The following is a 21212-nucleotide window of genomic DNA, read 5'->3' on the forward strand; positions in this document are numbered from 1 at the left end:
TTCTTCCGTTTTATGTTGTGCCAAGGCTATCACACCAAACAAACAACCTGTCACACCCTTTCATTACATATAGGCCTACAATACATTTATTCAGCTATCACGCTTGGTAAAACCATGGAGGAATTGGGCTAAATTTACCACATGCATATACAGTACTTGGTTGTACAACAAAATATGCGCACCACTGGTTGTATACAGGGCTTAGCTAGAGTTAATCTATCAAACCAGTTCTATTATGTAACAGACTTTGTCATCTAAAACAAGACAGGCAAGCAAATCAGTCAAGAAAATCATGCCTTTAGTATAAATAATGTCTAAAAAATAAATGATTTTCTCTATCACAAGCACAAAATTATACCAATGCAATGAAGTGATGCATCAAACAAAAATAAATAATAAAATTTAAAAAAAAACAAAAACATTTAAAACTAAATTGCTGTTTTATTTTAAAAAAGAAGAACATTATAAATTCTAAATTATTCCTACAAATAGCTTACATTTGAATAACTAAATTGCTATGTAGCCCGAATAAAAATGCAATCATAATCATAAAAATATACTGTATATATTGTTTTTATGTTTTTGCACAGATAGAGTATTGAAATTACATTATATTTAGCTGGGTTACCATTCATTGGCTTATACACTGCACCTGCTATAATCTTGACTTATTTTTATATATCATAAACTGAGTACAGTACTTAATGGTTGATTCAACCCATATCAAGGGGACAATATTTTTTGTCCATCACAAAATCAAACAAAAAAGACTAGATAATTATATTCATTTATATCTATACAAAAATGGATATCATAATAATGTTGGCTGGTAAGTTTTCTTGAGTCCAGTTCATTGTTCATTTTGGTAAGTTTTTTCCAAACCCAATCTTTTTGGGTCCTGTAGGTGTCCCCAGTGGTTCTACTGTATTAACTATTGTTTTAACATGAAGAAATATTGTAAAATGTATAATGTATCAAAATCTAGTAGGATATTAACTCGATATCTCCAAATCAGCCCATTGTATTCACAGAATCCAGAATATTTGGTTACTGTTTTTAAAAACCCCCCGAATTGTTAATTTAGAATCATTATATAACCATAGACTTATTTTGATATCTTTAGTTTAGTTTCATTCTGCTATAAGAAAACTCAGACCAGACTACTGCATGATGGACGGAGAAGATCAACAATCAATTCACTACCAAATACGCATCACACTACTGTATGACTTCGTAAATTGTGTGTCCAGGTGTTTCCTGCAAATGCCCACCTTAAAGACAAAATGCACATCAACATAATATAGTCTGGTTTACGCATGCGCGATCACATCCCATGTAATTCCCACTATCAAGCAGAGGACAGTGTAGAATCACAAACTTCAACTTACAGGTAAGTCTCGTTTAATTGTTTAAATATATGGAATTACAGTGTTTGTGAAATTTATGTATATTGATCTTTAACAGATTTTTTGACATTTTTAGTCGCGTGGAAGCGACTAAAAATAGTTCACTATGTCGGTCGGTCGGTCTGTCTGTCTGTCTGTCGGTCTGTCTGTCGGTCTGTCTGTCGGTCTGTCTGTCTGTCTGTCGGTCCGGTATCACTATGCGTTTTATCGCTTTCTCACTTTATCTTGATATCAGTTTAATCTAGCTAGGTCAATTTTTCACAGTATATTCCGTATGGCCAGGAATCAATGTGGTTATGTTTTCACGGTGCGCATTAAAAAATTACGCGGTCTACGCACGATTTAACGAAATCACGTTTGTAATCATATCTTCACAACCATGAATCACAATTAAATAAAATTTGGTACTCATAAATTTCAGGGCATAAATCATCATATGGCAATACAATTATGTGCGTAGTGCATGTAACGCATGCGTACGCGCGCTTAACATTTTCAAAATTTATTTTCGATGAAATAAGAGTACATTTCAGGCAATTTTAAGCGTTTACAAAATTGCCATGAGTGCGCATATTTTTGCGCGCGCACTGCGCGTTAAATGTTATTGCGCACTCTTTTTGCCGGATTTCTGTTTTCTTGAGTTACTTTTCAACTCGAAATTACGTTATACGAGCACGTCGAAAGTGACAGGCTACGCACGTGTAAATTTAAAAAAAATAAATGTTTTTAAACATTTCAACATTTTTAAACATGTTCAGTAATTTCGGTCAGTATAGTTCACTATGTCGGTCGGTCGGTCTCTCTGTCTGTCTGTCTGTCGGTCTGTCTGTCGGTCCGGTATCACTATGCATTGTAGCACGCGAATTAATGGCTGTTGGCCTTGTTTAAATTGGTACAGGTGGAAACATTATAGTTGTTTAAGCTTTCACTGTACTATCATGAATAGGCCTAGTGTTTAGCTATCCCTAAAATGCACTGACTGGTTTATTACTGCTTTCAACAATGTTGTCAGGTAGGGCAGAATTGCTACATCTGAATTTTGCCATGTAACACTTAGTATTTGAGCCACAATTTTTAGGCTTGTTAATAGCCCCCGCCTAAATCTGCTCCTGATAACACAGCTATGCTGCTATGTAAGTGATTTTAGTTTGTGTAAGCTTAGCTAGCCATTGTAGCTTAACTGAAATCTTGTTGTGCTGTTTGTTTTGGAGGGTTGATAGCAGCTACATTGCATGATGCTTAGTATATAGCTATACGCTATAATGCGGCTAGTATGTAGTACTGATGGTTAACATTTAAGTTTTTAATAAATATGGTTCATACCAGTATTATGTTGTAAGTCTTGCAGCACTGTAGCATCATCAGTAATGCCAGTAGATGTCATGTAGCTTTCAAATCCTGCATTATCACGTCCTGTTGGTATGTTAATATCTTCATAATTACCTATGTTCATCTTTGTTGAAATATCCAATGTTTGGTTCTTTTGAGAATGATAAATCCTACCAAAAGAAATTTTTATTTTAAGGTACTCTGAAAAATGTTGATGGCACAAAAGAACGATAATATTAATATCAGTAGAACTTTGTGATATCTTGAGGTTATGGAAATGAGGAGCAGTTTTTGTAATCTAATTTTCTTATTAAAATAGTAGTGCTACTATATAGTATTGGAAAATGTTGATTTCAATCTACACATTATAAAATTGGTTTTTCCAACATTAATTTTTGAAGTTTAAAAAACAGATAATATAGATATAGGATAACAGATAATGAATTAATGTTTAATCTAGTCTAACGTAACCATATACTGTAGTATACACAAAACCCAAGGCTTTTGAAAAACAAAGCATTACCAAATTCTGACCCAAGTTTTATTTGAAAAAGTGTTATCTAAAGTCTATTGTCTATTTTAAGTTGTTAGTATTCTTTTATGTGAACCACCAGCAGGCATTTCGATTTTTTGTCTGTAACTTGATTCCAGCTCAAGTATACAAATATGGGCCGACATCTTCCTCAATTTACCAATAATAAGCAGAATCGCCATTTAGAACCTAGACTATGTTTGAATGTGTACGTGTACCCCACTATCATTTATTTATAGAAAGATTACAAAGATACCACTAGTATAATTGTTATTTAGTATCATAGACAGTTTACTCAGTATGGATGGTAACCAGTAAAGGCCTGAGTGATAGTAAGTATTTTAAGGAAATAAGTGGATATGTATGAAGTACAAAACCAAACCTGAACAAAGCTGCAGACATCACCATTATAATGGTAGCAAAAGTTACTAAAAGTGCTATCAGATAAACAGGTACAGATGGACTGCCTTCAAATGTAAATAAAAAAGGAAAATATCCACAGTAAATCAAAATTGATTAATTTTTTTAAATATCTACAGTAGATATTCTATGATTGGTAGAGAATTTAAAATGGTATTTCATCTGTGCTTTCTTCAACCCCAACAGGGCTTTTGACCTTGGACACTGGTCCCTAGGCCAGCTAGGTTTAATAAGATCTACACACCACTTCATTAACTTCCACCATAATATCATTTACTGTTACATCAGTATGAATGATACAAACAACTTCAAAATTGTCTAATTATTATTATTATTATTATTATTATTATTATATATTTCACTTTTAGTTTATCAAAAGGTTTTTAAACAAAACTGACTTACTATCAACAATCTGTACAGTAAATGTACAGCTTCCTGTATTACCAACAGTGTCCATAACAGAACAGGTGACATCAGTTGAACCAATATTAAATGATGAACCAGAAATTGGAGTACAATTAGCTGACAGACACGTATCAACATTGTCAGTGACAGAAGGTTTATTCCATGTTACTTGATTCCGATCAGTGTCAGAATATTCTTCAATATTTTCTGGGCAGATCACAATGGGGGCATAAAAGTCTACAAGAAAAACAGTAGTTTCAAGAAATTGTTTTTTAAATACAGTAAACAAATATAGAAATATGTAAAAACATTTAATATTAGTTTTAGAAACATTATTTTATTTAACAAAACAAAGTGAAACTTCAAAATAACAATCATTATAAAAAAAATGTGTGGAAAATGTAAGTATAGCAATCAATTATAAATGATATTACCATCAACAGTAACTTTAAATACACAGATTCCTATATAACCAGCAGTATCCTTAGAAAAACAAGTGACATCAGTTGAACCAACTTTCCATGATGAACCAGAAGGTGGATTACAAGTTGCATTCAGATCAGTATCAACATTGTCAGTAACTAAGGGACTATTCCATGTTATTATGGTTTGGTTAGTGACATTTTTTTTAATGTTTCCTGGGCAAGTCACAATGGGTGCATCAAGATCTATAAGAAATATTATATTATATACTATTATAAAAAATAAATTAGAAACACTAGTTCTATATTTTGAAACTTTCTGAAATGTAAATTTACTTTTAATAAACAAATATTGACAGGATTGTTAATTCTTACTTCACGGGAAACAATACTAAAAATTACAACATATATAAAATAAAATCTATACCATTTGGCCAAAATTGCAGCTTGGGACATATTATATGCAAATGCAAACCCATTTAAATTTGTTCAAATTAGTTTCAACCATTCATGTTGAAGTATTTTTTAATTACGGACTGTACCCTTTATGAAAGTGAATTTTATACTTTTCGAGTTATGTCTAGCTCTTCAAGGGGAGCAAGTGAAAAATGTGAATTTTGAAATTTTCAAAATGGCATGAAATGTGCAGAAAGTTTAAATGATTTTTCGCATTTTTAATGGTTTAAATTTTTATTTTACATACTCGCATTATTTTGTGTGCAAAACGCCGTTTTTACTTTATAGAAAGTTGACCCTTGATATGAATTTATTAAGTTTCAGTTTTTAAATTATAATAAATCATATAATTTTATAAAATATAATCTAAAATTGCACATCTATACTTAGAAGTAAATCTTCTGACAATGTTCTGTTTACTAAAATTAGAGATACACTGCCAACAAAAATTGTGAAAAGAATGAAGAATAGCGAAAAAACAATCCTAACAATCACAAGTTAATTATAACCAATAACATACAATACGACAAAGAGATGTAAAATTCTGGACAGGGGCAGCCTAAGAAAAATACATTGCTTAATTTCAAAAGAGTCATGCTACCCGAAACATCTTTGCAATGTTTGTATTTCTTTGATTTCTAGACAGATGCTTTAATTGAAAAAAATATATTACCATTATTAATAACGACTGAAAATATACAGCTTTCTGTATTACCAGCGGTATCCATAGCAGAACAAATAACAGCAGTTGAACCAATATTAAATGATGAACCAGAAGGTGGAGTACAAGTAGCTGACAGACCAGTATCAACATTGTCAGTGACTGAGGGGTCATCCCAGGTCACTGTATGTTGGTCTGTGACTGAATTTTCTTTAATGTTTTTTGGGCAGGTCACAATAGGAGCTTCAATATCTACAAGAAATAATTCAGATTTACAAATACAAATTAAATCAACAAATTACAGAAACACAACACGATATTGCATGACTACTTTGACTTTTGTCTTTGTTAGACATTAGTTATACAATTTTTTAGAATAAATATCCTGGTCGCAAATTCAAATCTAGTTAAAAGTTGTTACTACTAATCACATATTTTAAACAAGACAAGATAATATATTTACCATTATTAATAGTAACTGTAAAAACACAGCTTCCTGTATTTCCAGTGGTATCCATAGCAGAACAAGTAACATCAGTTGAACCAATATAAAATGATGAACCAGAAGGTGGAGTACAGGTAGCTGACAGACCAGTATCAACATTGTCAGTGACTGAGGGGTCATCCCATGTTACTGTATCTTTGACTGTGTTTGAATCTTTTTCAATGTTTTCTGGGCAGGTCACAATGGGAGCTTCAATGTCTACAAAAGATGGTTTAACAATACAAATAAAATAGTGTAGTACGTGCTTTAAAAAAATAGTTATTCAATAAGCGCCTTAAAAGCCTGCCATATACAAATTGCACATTTTGTTTAATAAACTTTGCTAGTGGGTTAAACCATAGTGTTCCCAATAAAACAATGTTTATTTTATTCTGCTGAAATATAAATTATAATTTAGTCAAGATTGCAATTAGCTTTTTAATTTTACAGATCACAGACTGTTCCATCTACTGAGAGGGGTGTTCAATGAATTGACTTTTTTTTATAGTCATATCTCACTCTTTGAGGAGAATAGTCTATATTATTGATTTGTCCAGGTAAGCTAGGCACACAACAGGCTATATTTGCCAAAACTAAAATAGATTAGTTTTTGACAGATTAATCTACAGGAATTAAATGAAAACCCATTAGGCCAACCTAATTTTGACAAATGAATACAGACAAGCTGACTGGAAGATTTATAAAGCAAATTAATGTAAATAGATGAAAATCAAAAAGTGACATAAACTTACTGATAACAATAACTTTTAAAACACAGCTTCCTTTATAACGAGCAGTATCCATAGCAGAACAGGTGACATCAGTTGAACCAGCATTAAATGATGAACCAGATAGTGGAGTACAAGTAGCTGACAGACCAGTATCAACATTGTCACTGACTGTGGGGTCATTCCAAGTCACTGTAACTTGGTTCGAGTTTGTAACTCTAACTTGGTCTTCAGGACATACAAGATTAGGATTCTCATTGTCTAAGAATCAATGTGATATTACAATTACAATGGTTATATATTATGTTAACTAATTTCATAAAAAGTTCTTAAATTATAGATAGTCAATATCAGGACAACACAATGCTACGCATCAAGTCGAGTAATATGGGTGGTCGTTTTTAATGGTTTTTTTTAGCAAAAGTTATATATTTTAATCTATTTAAAAATATAAACAGTTTATTCAGCGCTATCCAGCATAAACAGGGCCTGTGAAAACGGCAGTGGTCTATGGTACTTTTTTTACATGCTGTAATCGGCATAAATTCGTAATATAAGAAGTAAGTAAGTAAATTTTGATTGTCATTGGTAAATATATAAAAAACATTTACAGTGAATTGAATTTGAATGGTTTCGGCTAACAACAAATGAATAGAACTTAAACTACATGGTGAAATTATCCCCCGCCGGACACATCCCGGTATTTCTAGAACTGGCTTTATAGAAAATTAATGAAAAACAAAATGTACTTACGATTCACAGTAACTTTAAAAGTACACAATGCTGTTTTACCAGCAGTATTTATAGTATAACAAGCAACTTCAGTTGAACCAAGACTAAAATGTGAACCAGAAGGTGGAGTACAAGTAGCTACAAGATCAGCCTCTCCATAATCTTGTACAATGGTGTCATTCCAGGTCACTATAGTTTGGTCTGTATCTGAATACTTTTTGATGTCCCTTGGGCAGGTTACAATAGGGTCACCAATCCCTACAAGCACAAAAATACATTCATATACTAATGCATATCGCCTATATTATATGTTAGAGAGAAGTTTTGGTCAGATGTGGTGTTGGGAAAGGTTATGCCACTAAGATATATTATCAATAAACCTCTAAAACACAGGACCTATCCTCTACACTACTATTAGTTTCATTCAGGGAGTTACTCAAGATGTGTTTAGGTTCCTGCCAGTAGATATCAGTTAAGTTAATGAATGGAAGTAGTGTAGCTGTAGCTTGGTGATTAGCGTACTTGCCTTCCAATCCCATGGTTCTGGGTTCAATCCTGACCTAGTGTCAGGGTTGCTTTTGGATGTGTAGATATTTTTTAAAAAGTATAAAACAAAATGTTTAAACGTGTTAAAGCATCAATACTTACAAGTTACATTCACTGTAAATGTACAGTTTCCTGTATTGCCAGCTCTATCAGTCGCATTACATATAACTTTTGTTGAACCAATAGGAAAGTATTGCATAGAAGGTGTACACGTAGCTGACAGATCAGAATCAATATTGTCAGTGACAGAGAGGTCATGCTCTAGTATATATGTACCACTTGAAGACTTTGCTAATACCATCTTATCTTGGCATACAACAATTGGTTTTTCATTATCTTGAAAAAAGTATATTGTCACGTGAAGTTGTGACTGTGATGTATTTTATGCATACAAGTGACGAACTGTATTATGATGCAAATTAGTGAACGACATTATTATGCAAATCATTGAATTGTGGTATAGAAAGGACAAGGAGACAGTATGGAGCAAAGCATGAAACTAGCAAGTGGCAGCCAAATGTCAGTTCTTGAAGGAGGAAACGTATGAGGCTTAGGCGAAGGCAAACTTATTAATATACATACCAGGAGAGAAGGCAAAGAAATCATTGCGATTGTGGTAAACAGCCAAGAATTCATTGTAATTGTGGTAAACAGCCAGGAATTCATTGTAATTGTGGAAGACGGCAAAGAACTCATTGTAATTGTGGTAAACGGCAAAGAACTCATTGTATTTGTGGATGGCAAAGAACTCATTGCAATTGTGGACGGCAAAGAACTTGTTGCAATTGTGGTAAACGGCAAAGAACTCATTGCGATTGTGGAAATAGACCAGGATGTAATTGAGTGGACATTGTGGTGGACACTAAACGTAATAATAAAGAAGTTATTAGAGAACGTTGTTTGGAATTATGAATTGGGGAAGCTGCCGACCAATTGTGGACTATTGGAACATTGTAACTATGTATACTTTGGTTTATATGTTGAATTAAAAACCTTGTATGGATTTATGCTTTGTAATATGTTTTAATAATTTACTTTGAAATATATTTTGACATATATATATATGTTATATGGATATGAATTATGTAGTTATTTTTTTCAAAATCAGCCACAATTCAAATACACTATTTACAGAAACACAGGAATGGAACATAACTCTGTACCCTTGTCATTTGATTAGATAATTTGTTAACACATGCCATTCAATAATAGTTCTATCACACAGTAAAAGTTCTATTTAATGGTTCTATTAAATTATTATATTACACAGCAGCTTTTTGTAAAAAATGTGTGCGCTACAGGGGATTAGGGATGAATTTTGAAAACGAATCTCGCATAGCCTTGGACATTGGTTAAAGATATAAGCATCAGAATTGAATACAATTTTAATTTTAATAATAGTTTTTATAAAACAAGCATATTTTATTCTTTAAAGTCAATCTTTGAAGAGAAATTACAGGCTTTTAACTACATGATCTATAAAACAAATATTGAGTAGTGTTTTAATATTAAAATTATTTCATTATTGTATTATATCTTGATAAAACTAAACATACCTTCAGCAATAAATTCTACAGAAAAACTACATGCACCAGTATTAGCATCACTATCAGTTGCAGTACATGTTACAGTAGTAGGACCAGAAGGAAATGAAGAACCGGAAGATGGAGTACAGTTAGCAATCAGCCCAAGGTCAGTGTCATCAATTACTGTGGGTGGATCCCAGGTTACATTAGAGGGTGTACCTACCATTACAATGTCACTAGGACAAGTCACAATTGGTATTAAAGCAACTAGAAAAAAACAAATCAATATGTTAAGTTACATCTATATAAAAAGATAATAATCATTTGCTTATGTAAGGATTACTGTCTTTTTATATAGATACAAGTTCACTGGTGGCACAGAATCTTGAACCCAATAAAACAATTTAGCTGTAAGCAATATGTTTGATCAGTGATCACTGAACTGTGACTTACTAACTCTTAAGCTCTGTCTACGCTATCACACTTTATGTGACAAAAAAATGTGCCCATATGGACATGATGATGCCATATCCCATATTTGGAAATATCGCTACCATTGGGAATATCACCACCGTATTTGGACACATATATTTTTGTCAAACTGGTTTGATAGTGTAGACAGAGTTTTATGGCGCAACATTATTGTTTTTATACAAATGACTTTATTATTTACTCAGTACATTAACAATGATGGTAGTACCTTTTGTGGCTGAGCATTGCTGACCACCGAATAGAAAAACCCTCTTTTAAAAAATCAACTTACTTCCATTGACGTTTACATAACAAACAGTGATCTCATTACTTCTCCTTTGAAAAAGAAAAATAAATCGTCCATTACTAGGTTGAATAAAATCTATCCAATAGTAAGTATATTTAGAATCAAGGAATCCACATCTGTTACTGGCATTTAAAGGTGAATCTTCACTATCAACAACATACACCTCTATTCCATAATTACGTACTAAAATAAAAAGATAATGAAAATTATCTCAACCACTAATTACAGTAAAATCCCATTTACATTGTACTTTTATCAACTTTTCTGAATATGTTTAGTGCAATTTGTAACATACAAAGCCAAAATATGTTTACCTATACTAAGGATATTTTATGTCTGTGAAGTTGGTTACTAGTTCCTAGTTCCTAGTTCCTTATTCAAATTAAATTAAAGGGACAGTCACAAATATTTTTAAAAACAGATTTCAATACGTAATAACTGTCTAATTGAGTTGTTATTGCATCGACATGTTAGTCTTGACCTCCTCTACTTCTTCCGGTCAAAGCTCAATAACATTTTATGCATTTACGCCCTCTACGGCGAATAAGTAACTAGCTTTTACGAACGTTATAACACTTGACCTACTTAATTTTTTCAAAATATTTTGGTATGGATCGATCACCCTTGACTTACTCTATCGTTTTCTACCCCAGTTCCGCGAACTTTTTTGCGTCTACGCCCTCAACGGCGAATAAGTAACTGGCTTTTTACGAACGTTATAACACTTGACCTACTTAATTTTTTCAAAATATTTTGGTATGAATCGATCACCCTTGACCTACCCTACCATTTGCCACCCCAGTTCCGGGAACTTTTTTGCGTCTACGCCCTCTACGGCGAATAAGTAACTGGCTTTCACGAACGTTATAACACTTGACCTACTTAATTTTTCCAAAATATTTTGGTATGACTCGATCACCCTTGACCTACTCTACCATTTGCCACCCCAGTTCCGCGAACTTTTTTGCATCTACGCCCTCTACGGCGAATAAGTAACTGGCTTTACGAACGTTATAACACTTGACCTACTTAATTTTTTCAAAATATTTTGGTATGAATCGATGACCCTTGACCTACTTTACCATTTGCCATCCCAGTTCCGCGAACCTTTTTGCGTCTACGCCCTCTACGGCGAATAAGTAACTGGCTTTACGAACGTTATAACACTTGATCTACTTAATTTTTTCAAAATATTTTGGTATGAATCGATCACTCTTGACCTACTCTACCATTTGCCACCCCAGTTCCACGAACTTTTTTGCGTCTACGCCCTCTACAGCGAATAAGTAACTGGCTTTTACGAACGTTATAACACTTGACCTACTTAATTTTTTCAAAATATTTTGGTATGAATCGGTCACCCTTGACCTACTCTACCATTTGCCACCCCAGTTCCACGAACTTTTTTGCGTCTACGCCCTCTACAGCGAATAAGTAACTGGCTTTTACGAACGTTATAACACTTGACCTACTTAATTTTTCCAAAATATTTTGGTATGAATCGATCACCCTTGACCTATCGTAACTATTATCACTCAATGAATAGTGTGCGCTTTTTAATTGTTAATATTAACGGTAACAGTATTAATGAATATGTTAATTTTGCTGTTATAAGGTAGTGTAAACTGTTTTTAAGTAACAGTTGCTGTAATGACATTTTAAAAAAACATTAGTTCAGCTTTGTTTTTTTTGTTCGCTTATAGATGGGTACTGTAAGATGATGTCATTGTATGTGGGTGATTTTTTTAAACATTCTAGGTCTACAGTGGTAAAATATTTAGTAATTTATAGATTTTATAATGAAAGACATTTATGCCGTAAACCATATGCGTAAGAACACCATTTAAACAACTTAATGTGATGCAACATTTAAATACAATTATCTTCCTACATCATAACATGAGAAACAAAATGCAATGGGAAAAAAATTGCTTTTGACAGTTTTGAAAGAAATTATTGTATAATGTTATATAAGTTATGAAAGAGTAATAATAGGCATATTTAAATTGTTAAATAACAAATTATTTCAGCTACTTACAATTCAACATTACATTCGTTACATTACAATTATTGTATTGTTTTTAAAACAACTTTCATCATCCAGGGAAGAATGTGCGCTCTTTAATTTAATAAAGGATTAATTAGATGTTTTACCCTACTCTGACGTAATTTGTACTTTATACTAAGTACATTTGAGAATACTTGCGAAAAAAATCGCAAGTAGTTCTCGGGTGGGACTCGAACCCACAACCTCCAGATCACTAGCCTGGCGTCTAGACCACCGAGCTCGGTGGTCTAGAGGTATGAACGCCAAGTGTAAACTGTTTTTAAGTAGCAGTTGCTGTAATGACATTTATAAAAAACGTCAGTTCAGACTTGGTTTGTATGTGTGCTTTTATAGAATGGGTAAGTAAGCACGTTTAAAAAGATATTACATTTGATCGATTGCAACTGTTGTAATTAACGAGAAAAAAAAGCCCGGCATAACATTTAATGAAGTGGGGCGGTATTGAATAACTATGCAGTATGTCGTCACATGTTGACGTAAGAAGTTATTTATTAGTTCTAGTTTATTTACTACGATAGAGCCTACTTTAAATGCTGTTTTAATTTCAGGTAGTCATGTTGTACTTGTGTTGAAAAGTTGTAATGAATAAAACGGAATAATAACTTGTGGTTACCGTTCATAACCAAACTGTTGTATTTGTGTTTGCTTCAGAAATTATCTTTTAAAATTGCATGTTGTAACAAGTCAAAACAAAACCAAAATTAATTCGCCATAAAAGGACATAGGTACAAGTTCGCGGAACTAGTTTGGCAAATGGTAAAGTAGTCAAGGGTCATCTACCCATAACAAATTACTTATTCGCCGTATGCAAAAACTATTTTGAAAAAATTAAGTTGGTAAAGTGTAAAACGTTCGTAAAAGCTAGTTACTTATTCGCCGTAGAGGGCGTAGATGCAAAGAAAATCGCGGAACTGGGGTGACAAATGGTAGTGTAGGTCAAGGGTGATCGATTCATACCAAAATATTTTGGAAAAATTAAGTAGGTCAAGTGTTATAACGTTCGTAAAAGCCAGTTACTTATTCGCCGTAGAGGGCGTAGACGCAAAAAAGTTCGTGGAACTGGGGTGGCAAATGGTAGAGTAGGTCAAGAGTGATCGATTCATACCAAAATATTTTGAAAAAATTAAGTAGATCAAGTGTTATAACGTTCGTAAAGCCAATTACTTATTCGCCGTAGAGGGCGTAGACGCAAAAAGGTTCGCGGAACTGGGATGGCAAATTGTAAAGTAGGTCAAGGGTGATCGATTCATACCAAAATATTTTGAAAAAATTAAGTAGGTCAAGTGTTATAACGTTCGAAAAGCCAGTTACTTATTCGCCGTGGAGGGCGTAGATGCAAAAAAGTTCGCGGAACTGGGGTGGCAAATAGTAAAGTAGGTCAAGGGTGATCGATCCATACCAAAACATTTTGAAAAAATTAAGTAGGTCAAGTGTTATAACGTTCGTAAAAGCCAGTTACTTATTCGCCGTAGAGGGCGTAGATGCAAAAAAGTTCGCGGAACTGGGGTGGCAAATGATAGAGTAGGTGAAGGGTGATCGATTCATACCAAAATATTTTGAAAAAAATTAAGTAGGTCAAGTGTTATAACGTTCGTAAAAGCCAGTTACTTATTCGCCGTAGAGGGCGAAGATGCAAAAAAGTTCCCGAAACTGGGGTGGCAAATGGTAAAGTAGGTCAAGGGTGATCGATCCATACCAAAATATTTTGAAAAAATTAAGTAGGTCAAGTGTTATAACGTTCGTAAAGCCAGTTACTTATTCGCCGTAGAGGGCGTAGACGCAAAAAAGTTCGCGGAACTGAAGTGGCAAATGGTAGAGTAGGTCAAGGGTGACCGATTCATACCAAAATATTTTGAAAAAATTAAGCAGGTCAAGTGTTATAACGTTCGTAAAGCCAGTTACTTATTCGCCGTAGAGGGCGTAGATGCAAAAAAGTTTGTGGAACTGGGGTGGAAAATGGTAAAGTAGGTCAAGGGTGATCGATCCATACCAAAACATTTTGAAACAATTAAGTAGGTCAAGTGTTATAACATTCGTAAAAGCCAGTTACTTATTCGCCGTAGAGGGCGTAGATGCAAAAAAGTTCGCGGAACTGGGGTGGCAAATGATAGAGTAGGTCAAGGGTGATCAATCCATACCAAAATATTTTGAAAAAATTAAGTAGGTCAAGTGTTATAACGTTCGTAAAAGCCAGTTACTTATTCGCCGTAGAGGGCGTAAATGCATAAAATGTTATTAAACTTTGACCGGAAGAAGTAGAGGAGGTCAAGGCTAACATGTTGGTGCAATAACAACTCAATTAGACAGTTATTACGTATTAAAATCTGTTTTTAAAAAAATATTTGTGACTGTCCCTTTAATTGAATTTGAATAAGGAACTAGGAACTAGTAACCAACTTCACAGACATGGATATTTTCTGAATTTGTGTTGGGATAGGTTTAGATTAGGTTTCAGGTTTAGTCCAGGAGAGATGAGAATGTAACGTATAGAAAATACATAATTTGATTGAAAATTTTCATCTGGTTTGTAGTAATAAGTTATTAGAAATGTTATTTTTTCCAAACCAAAAATTAGTATATAAACTAACCTTGACAATGTATGACCCTGTCATAATACAGAATTGGCCCTCTAGAGGTCAATCTGTTTAGTGATAGATCGTCATTACTTCTGAAGAAGCTGTCCGATCAGGACAGCGAAACTGTCAAGGTTAGTTTATATATTTATATACTAATTTTTGGTTTGGAAAAAAAAAATTTCTAATAGAAAATACCTAGCAATCTAAATCATTCTGCAGCATATAAATATATAGTCTGTCAAAAATGAAGTTATATATTATGGCTTGCATTTCAAACTTTCACTTCAAATTGTTTAGAAGGTGTGTCCTAGAATTGTGAATAATGTACCATACCTTCGTATCCATATGGTGTATAAACTTGAATATCGCTAATGCTGTACACCATACCTAAGTCAACATACCAGTAAGGGTTCTGGTTTCCTGAAACTTAAGAATATTAAAGATGTATTGTCCTCCAAAAGCAGGAAAAATTATGATTAAAATCAGACTTAAGCGATTTTGCAGTTTTAATAAAGTTAATCACTTCCCTAGAAAAAAAGTTTCACTTATAAAAGACTTTTTTTTTTCAATTCAACCAAAAACCCATCAGGCTGGCAGTCAATCTATCTATCTAAGTTTTTTTCAGGTAAATAACTTTTGTTTTATCCAAATTTTTGTCAAAGTGAATAACTATAATGTGACTTTAAAATGGCAAACCAAGGGACAATATATCTTAAAAGTATTACATTTTTTTTCAATTCCAGTTTTTGGAAGAAAAAAAACACCCATATTTCTGCCTATTTCCTTTAATATCAATAGGTAAAAAAATAATCTTATGTTAAACTTTAAAGTTGAAGCTTCATAGATTTAGTAAAACAATATTTGATTTGATTTATTCAACTTTTGCACAACAAAAATTACAAAGTAAACAAAATGGCAATAATTGTAAAAAGCAAACTTAATCAGATTCAGCCACTGATACCCACAGCATTGTCATTTTTTCAGTAATTTGCATTTGGATTTAAATATAATTTAAGATAAGATAAGATAAGATAACTTTTATTGATCCTCAAAATCAATCGTCATAATAACAAAGAAAACACTATAAAAACAAATATAGCATAAAACCATTCATATAAAAACATCTAAAAAATTACGATATAAAATTATCTTCTTGACTTCCTGTTGTACTGGATGATACCGGAGGGAATAAAGGATTTAGCAAATCGATTTGTTTTCACACTGAGGAGCCTCAATCTACCACTTGGATTAAGTTGGTCTATGATCACTTTGTGGAGAGGATCCCATGAGAGGCATCCGACTCAATGCGTTCGAAATCTTTCTGGAGGTTTCTAGGTGCACATCGGTAAAGGAAGGCAGTTCCAGACCAATCATTTTACCAGCCCGACGGGCTAATATATTAATATTATACTGTATATATTAATATTTAATATAAATAAGTGAAAATAGTGTTGACAAAAGATTCAAATTCTTAACAATTTCCAATATCAAAACATCATTTGGTGGTTTAAAATATAGTCTAAAGAACACATTTAGTGGAAACCATGGTGTAACAAAAACTATTGTTAACATCCTCTACCACTCTTTCTATACTGAGTGACCTCTTCATCACATGGACAGCTCCCACATGTATTGCCAGCAATCCAAGTCTTACTTCTTTGAATACAAATCTCTTACTCCTGACTTAGGAAGGAAAAGATTACATTTATAGTTAATAACATAAGTACTTTACTTACCAACCGTACGGGCACATTGACCAGAGTTAAAATCTCTATCAATGTCACCATTAACAGCTAAACTAGCATCATATGAAGTACCACCAGAGGAATAAGTTGTACTCTGGTAAGCAGGTTTTCCAGTTGACAATGTAGATTTTATAGAGACTACATAAAAATTAATAATGCAATACATTACATTTAACAATCTCACTGCCCTCTGTTTGAAAACTGTGCAATGATGCTCAATCAATAAGAGAAGTAAAAGAAATATAGGCAGAACAAAAACCAAACTAACTTTATACTACAAAAAATGTGATGTGCCCATATATGGATACGATGACATATCATTACCATGTTTGGGCAAATCACACCTTTTTTGTCAAACTAGTTTGATAGTGTATATTAATTAAGTTCATATAAACAAATAAAAATTGTAAAAAATAAAAAATCATCAATTTCTATCATTGAACAATTGTGATCATACTGTACCTTGATACTGGCATCTGTCCCCTCCAAATCCCTGTACGCAGGAACAGTTGTATGTGTTTTCATCATAAACAAGGTAACATGATCCATGATTTAGACAAGGATTGAGTGAACATGGATCTAGTAATAATATGAGAGAAAAAACATTATAACTCATTCCAGGCAATGCTGTCTGCCCATATATCCACAAATATTATACAGTACAAGACAAACGTAGTGACACTCTATTATTTTACGATACAAATAATTAAAGATTAATGGTACGCATATACATTTGCTAGTAACTGCTATAACTTGGAATAAGAGGGATTATGGTAATAGTAAAGACTTGGTACAAAAACAATATCTAATTGTTAACTTGATATACCGGTTTAGGTTCATAAGGCCTTCATTTCTAGGTCTACTATCTGTATGTGTATAATCCCATGCTCAAGTATAATAACACCCCCTGATTTAGGCTAAAGCAGGATATAAACATTTGGTAAATTCCATACATGTTAGCAATCTCACTATTAAAATCCTTCCTCAATTTTTCCAAACTACATACCTAGGCCCCTTGGGACTATTAGGTCATATACGGTTTTAAAAGTGATATTGAAGGGAACTGCTATACTCACTTGGGTTATCTGTTATTTGGAATGAACATATAAAGCATTGCAACAGGAACAAGATCATAAAACATACAAATATTCCATCAAACATGATGCGCCGTTTTCTTTCTTTCAATAACTTTAAAATAAATTTGTGATCAGTTTCCTGAATAGTAGCGCCCTTGTCAATTAACCACCAACATTTCCTATTGCCTTTGTATTACCTTCATATTATAGGTATACAAGCACTATTTATATGTTAACAACTTCCGTATTAGTGTCTGTATTTACATATAAAAAACATGGTTGTAAAATACAACCTATCTGGCCAAGTTGTAAACAATACAAGTGTTCCTGAGTTATGTACTGTATTGTAGTGAGGCTTACAATGAAAAGACCGGGTTCAAATATTCATTAGTTGGCAGTACAGTTATATATCAGATAGACATAAAACATATTGTATTAACACTTTCACTTTACTAAGATGTATTGTCCCCAAAAACATGAAGATAAATTAAATCAAACTTTTAATATGTTATTTTGTAGTTTTAATCAAGTTAACCACTTCCGTAGAAAAATCAACGGAAAAAAATAATGTTTTCACAAATAAATGGTTAAATTCAACCAAAAATCTATTGGCTGGCAGCCACTTTGACCATTTTCTGCTTTAAATTACAGATTTTTCAGGCAAAAACATTTTGTTTCGATCCAATTTTTGTGGATAACTATTATGTTACATTAAAATGGCATACTCAACAAAAATGTTAAGAAATATTTGTTCAGGGGACAATATATCTTTAAATCAATCAAAAATTTATAAAAACAAAGACATTTCAACAAAATGATGTTTTATTGTAAAACTACTGTGAGCATAAAAGCAATTTGAACTCTCACCTTTATATTTATCATAGGCTACTCAATGGTAATTGGTGCAATCATAAAAAGTAAAAACAATAAGAAAAAAAGCTAAAGTGCATGTGCTTCACTAAAACAAAAAAGGTGGAGGTAGATAGTTTAAAAAAAAACTTCAAAACAAACAAATATATAAAATAAAACAAAAATTCCAAAAAAGCTTAATCTAATACACTTTACCAAATTTATCAAAAAAATAATTTTTGCATTTGAGAATCCTATGTTTAAAAAAGCATATGATAACAATTTTTAAATATTCACCATCTAATTCCTTGGAAACATTTGTTGATACTGCAAGTTTATTTAAACAGAATTCAACTGCATACGCTAGTATAAAGTAACGTTTGGGGGTTTCTCTATTTAAAAAAAAAAATTGTTGGTATGGCCTCATTGACTTGTGATTAGGTATCTGTAGCGGGGAAAAATGTTATCAAGTAAATACAAGTTTTTACCATGGATGGTAAATCAAGATAGTCACAAATTATCTAATTATACGAATACCTGAATTATGATGAATGATTAAATCATGAAGAACCATTATAAAATTGATGAAGGATAAGAACCACAATAGATGATAATTATCAGTGATAAGAGTCATGTTAAAAAATAATCATGTGAATATAATACTAATGATAGGTATTGCAACAATAATGATAAATGATAATTGTGATAACATTCATAGATGTTAATTATAATAATAACAATCTTAATAGATAATATTTATAATAACAATCTCGGTAGATGGTACTTATAATAAAAATCTTGATAGATGGTAATAATGATAGCAATCTTGATAGATGGTACCATGGAGAAATAAGTTAGGATAACTTATTTCTTCATGATGGTACTTATAATAACAATATTGACATCATAATGATAACAATCTTGATAGATGGTAATAATGATAACAATCTTGATAGACGGTAATAATGATAACAATCTTGATAGATGGTAATAATGATAACAATCTTGATAGATGGTAATAATGATAACAATCTTGATAGATGGTAATAATGATAACAATCTTGATAGATGGTAATAATGATAACAATCTTGATAGATGGTAATAATGATAACAATCTTGATAGATGGTAATAATGACAACAATCCTAATAGTTGGTAATAATAACAATATTGATAGATGGTAATAATGATAACAATCTTGATAGATGGTAATTATAATAATAGTCTTGATAGATGGAAATAATGATAACAATCTTGGATGGTAATAATGATAACAATCTTGACATAATAATGATAACAATCTTGATAGATGGTAATAATGATAACAATCTTGATAGATGATAATTATAACAACAATCTTGATAGATAGTAATTATAATAACAATCTTGATAGATGATAATTATAACAACAATCTTGATAGATAGTAATTATAATAATAATCTTGATAGATGGTAATAATGATAACAATCTTGATAGATGGTAATAATGAAAACAATCTTGACATAATAATGATAACAATCTTGATAGATGGCAATAATGTTAACAGTCTTGACAGATGGTAATAATGATAACAATCTTGATAGATGGTAATAATGATAACAATCTTGAAAGATGGTAATAATGATAACAATCTTGATAGATGGTAATAATGATAACAATCTTGATAGATGATAATTATAACAACAATCTTGATAGATGGATATAATGATAAAAATCTTAATAGTTAAGGTTAATGGTTAAATTCGGGATTCCGAACAATAAATGATATCATTATTAATAATGAACTAATAACATACCAAGAGTTGTTTCCCAAGTTGATTCATAAAGAAAATGGTTTCATAGAATATTTCTCAATTATCAATGCTATACCAAATAAATGGAAACAAATAGTAACATCATCAATTGTTGAAAATGTAAATGATAAATATGTAGATATAAGTTTATTTTATAAGAAAAACAAATCTTCAATATTTTATAGACACATTGTTAATAACAAAGCATCCATTCCAATATCTCAAGCAAAGTGGGAATTTGAATTAGGTGTTGAGTTAAATTGGCATAAAATATGGTTTAATCTTGATAGATGGTAATTATGATAACAATTTTGATAGATGGCAATTATAATGACAAAAATCTTGATAGATAGTAATATAATAATGATAACAATCTTGATAGATAGTGATAATGACAACAATCTTGATAGATGGTAATAATGATAACAATCTTGATAGATGGTAATTATAATTACAACAGTCTTGATAGATGTGATAATGCTAACAGTCTTGATAGATGGTAATTATAATTACAACAGTCTTGATAGATGTGATAATGATAACAGTCTTGATAGATGGTAATTATGATACCAATTTTGATAGATGGCAATTATAATGACAAAAATCTTGATAGATAGTAATATAATAATGATAACAATCTGATAGATAGTAATAATGATAACAATCTTGATAGATGGTA

The 21212-nt window shown here is 32.0% G+C and overlaps 1 protein-coding gene across 1 annotated transcript; it reads right to left on the bottom strand.

Annotated features, from left to right (window-relative positions):
• Window positions 1-440: 440 nt before the first annotated feature.
• Window positions 441-17975, bottom strand: LOC140059276 (hyalin-like). Its single transcript, XM_072105144.1, has 16 exons — window positions 17891-17975; window positions 17277-17393; window positions 16806-16952; window positions 15403-15489; window positions 10411-10608; window positions 9678-9914; window positions 8224-8457; window positions 7597-7833; window positions 6868-7104; window positions 6095-6334; window positions 5644-5883; window positions 4527-4760; window positions 4090-4329; window positions 3650-3734; window positions 2730-2905; window positions 441-1271 (listed from the first exon to the last, which is right to left on the bottom strand). The coding sequence occupies exons 1-16, from the start codon at window positions 17973-17975 to the stop codon at window positions 1219-1221; spliced, it is 2847 nt and encodes a 948-aa protein (XP_071961245.1). The 3' UTR covers window positions 441-1218.
• Between the last annotated feature and the right edge of the window lie 3237 nt (window positions 17976-21212).

Source organism: Antedon mediterranea, chromosome 9 (genome assembly GCF_964355755.1).
Source record: "Antedon mediterranea chromosome 9, ecAntMedi1.1, whole genome shotgun sequence".
Classification (NCBI taxonomy): Eukaryota; Metazoa; Echinodermata; class Crinoidea; order Comatulida; family Antedonidae; genus Antedon; species Antedon mediterranea.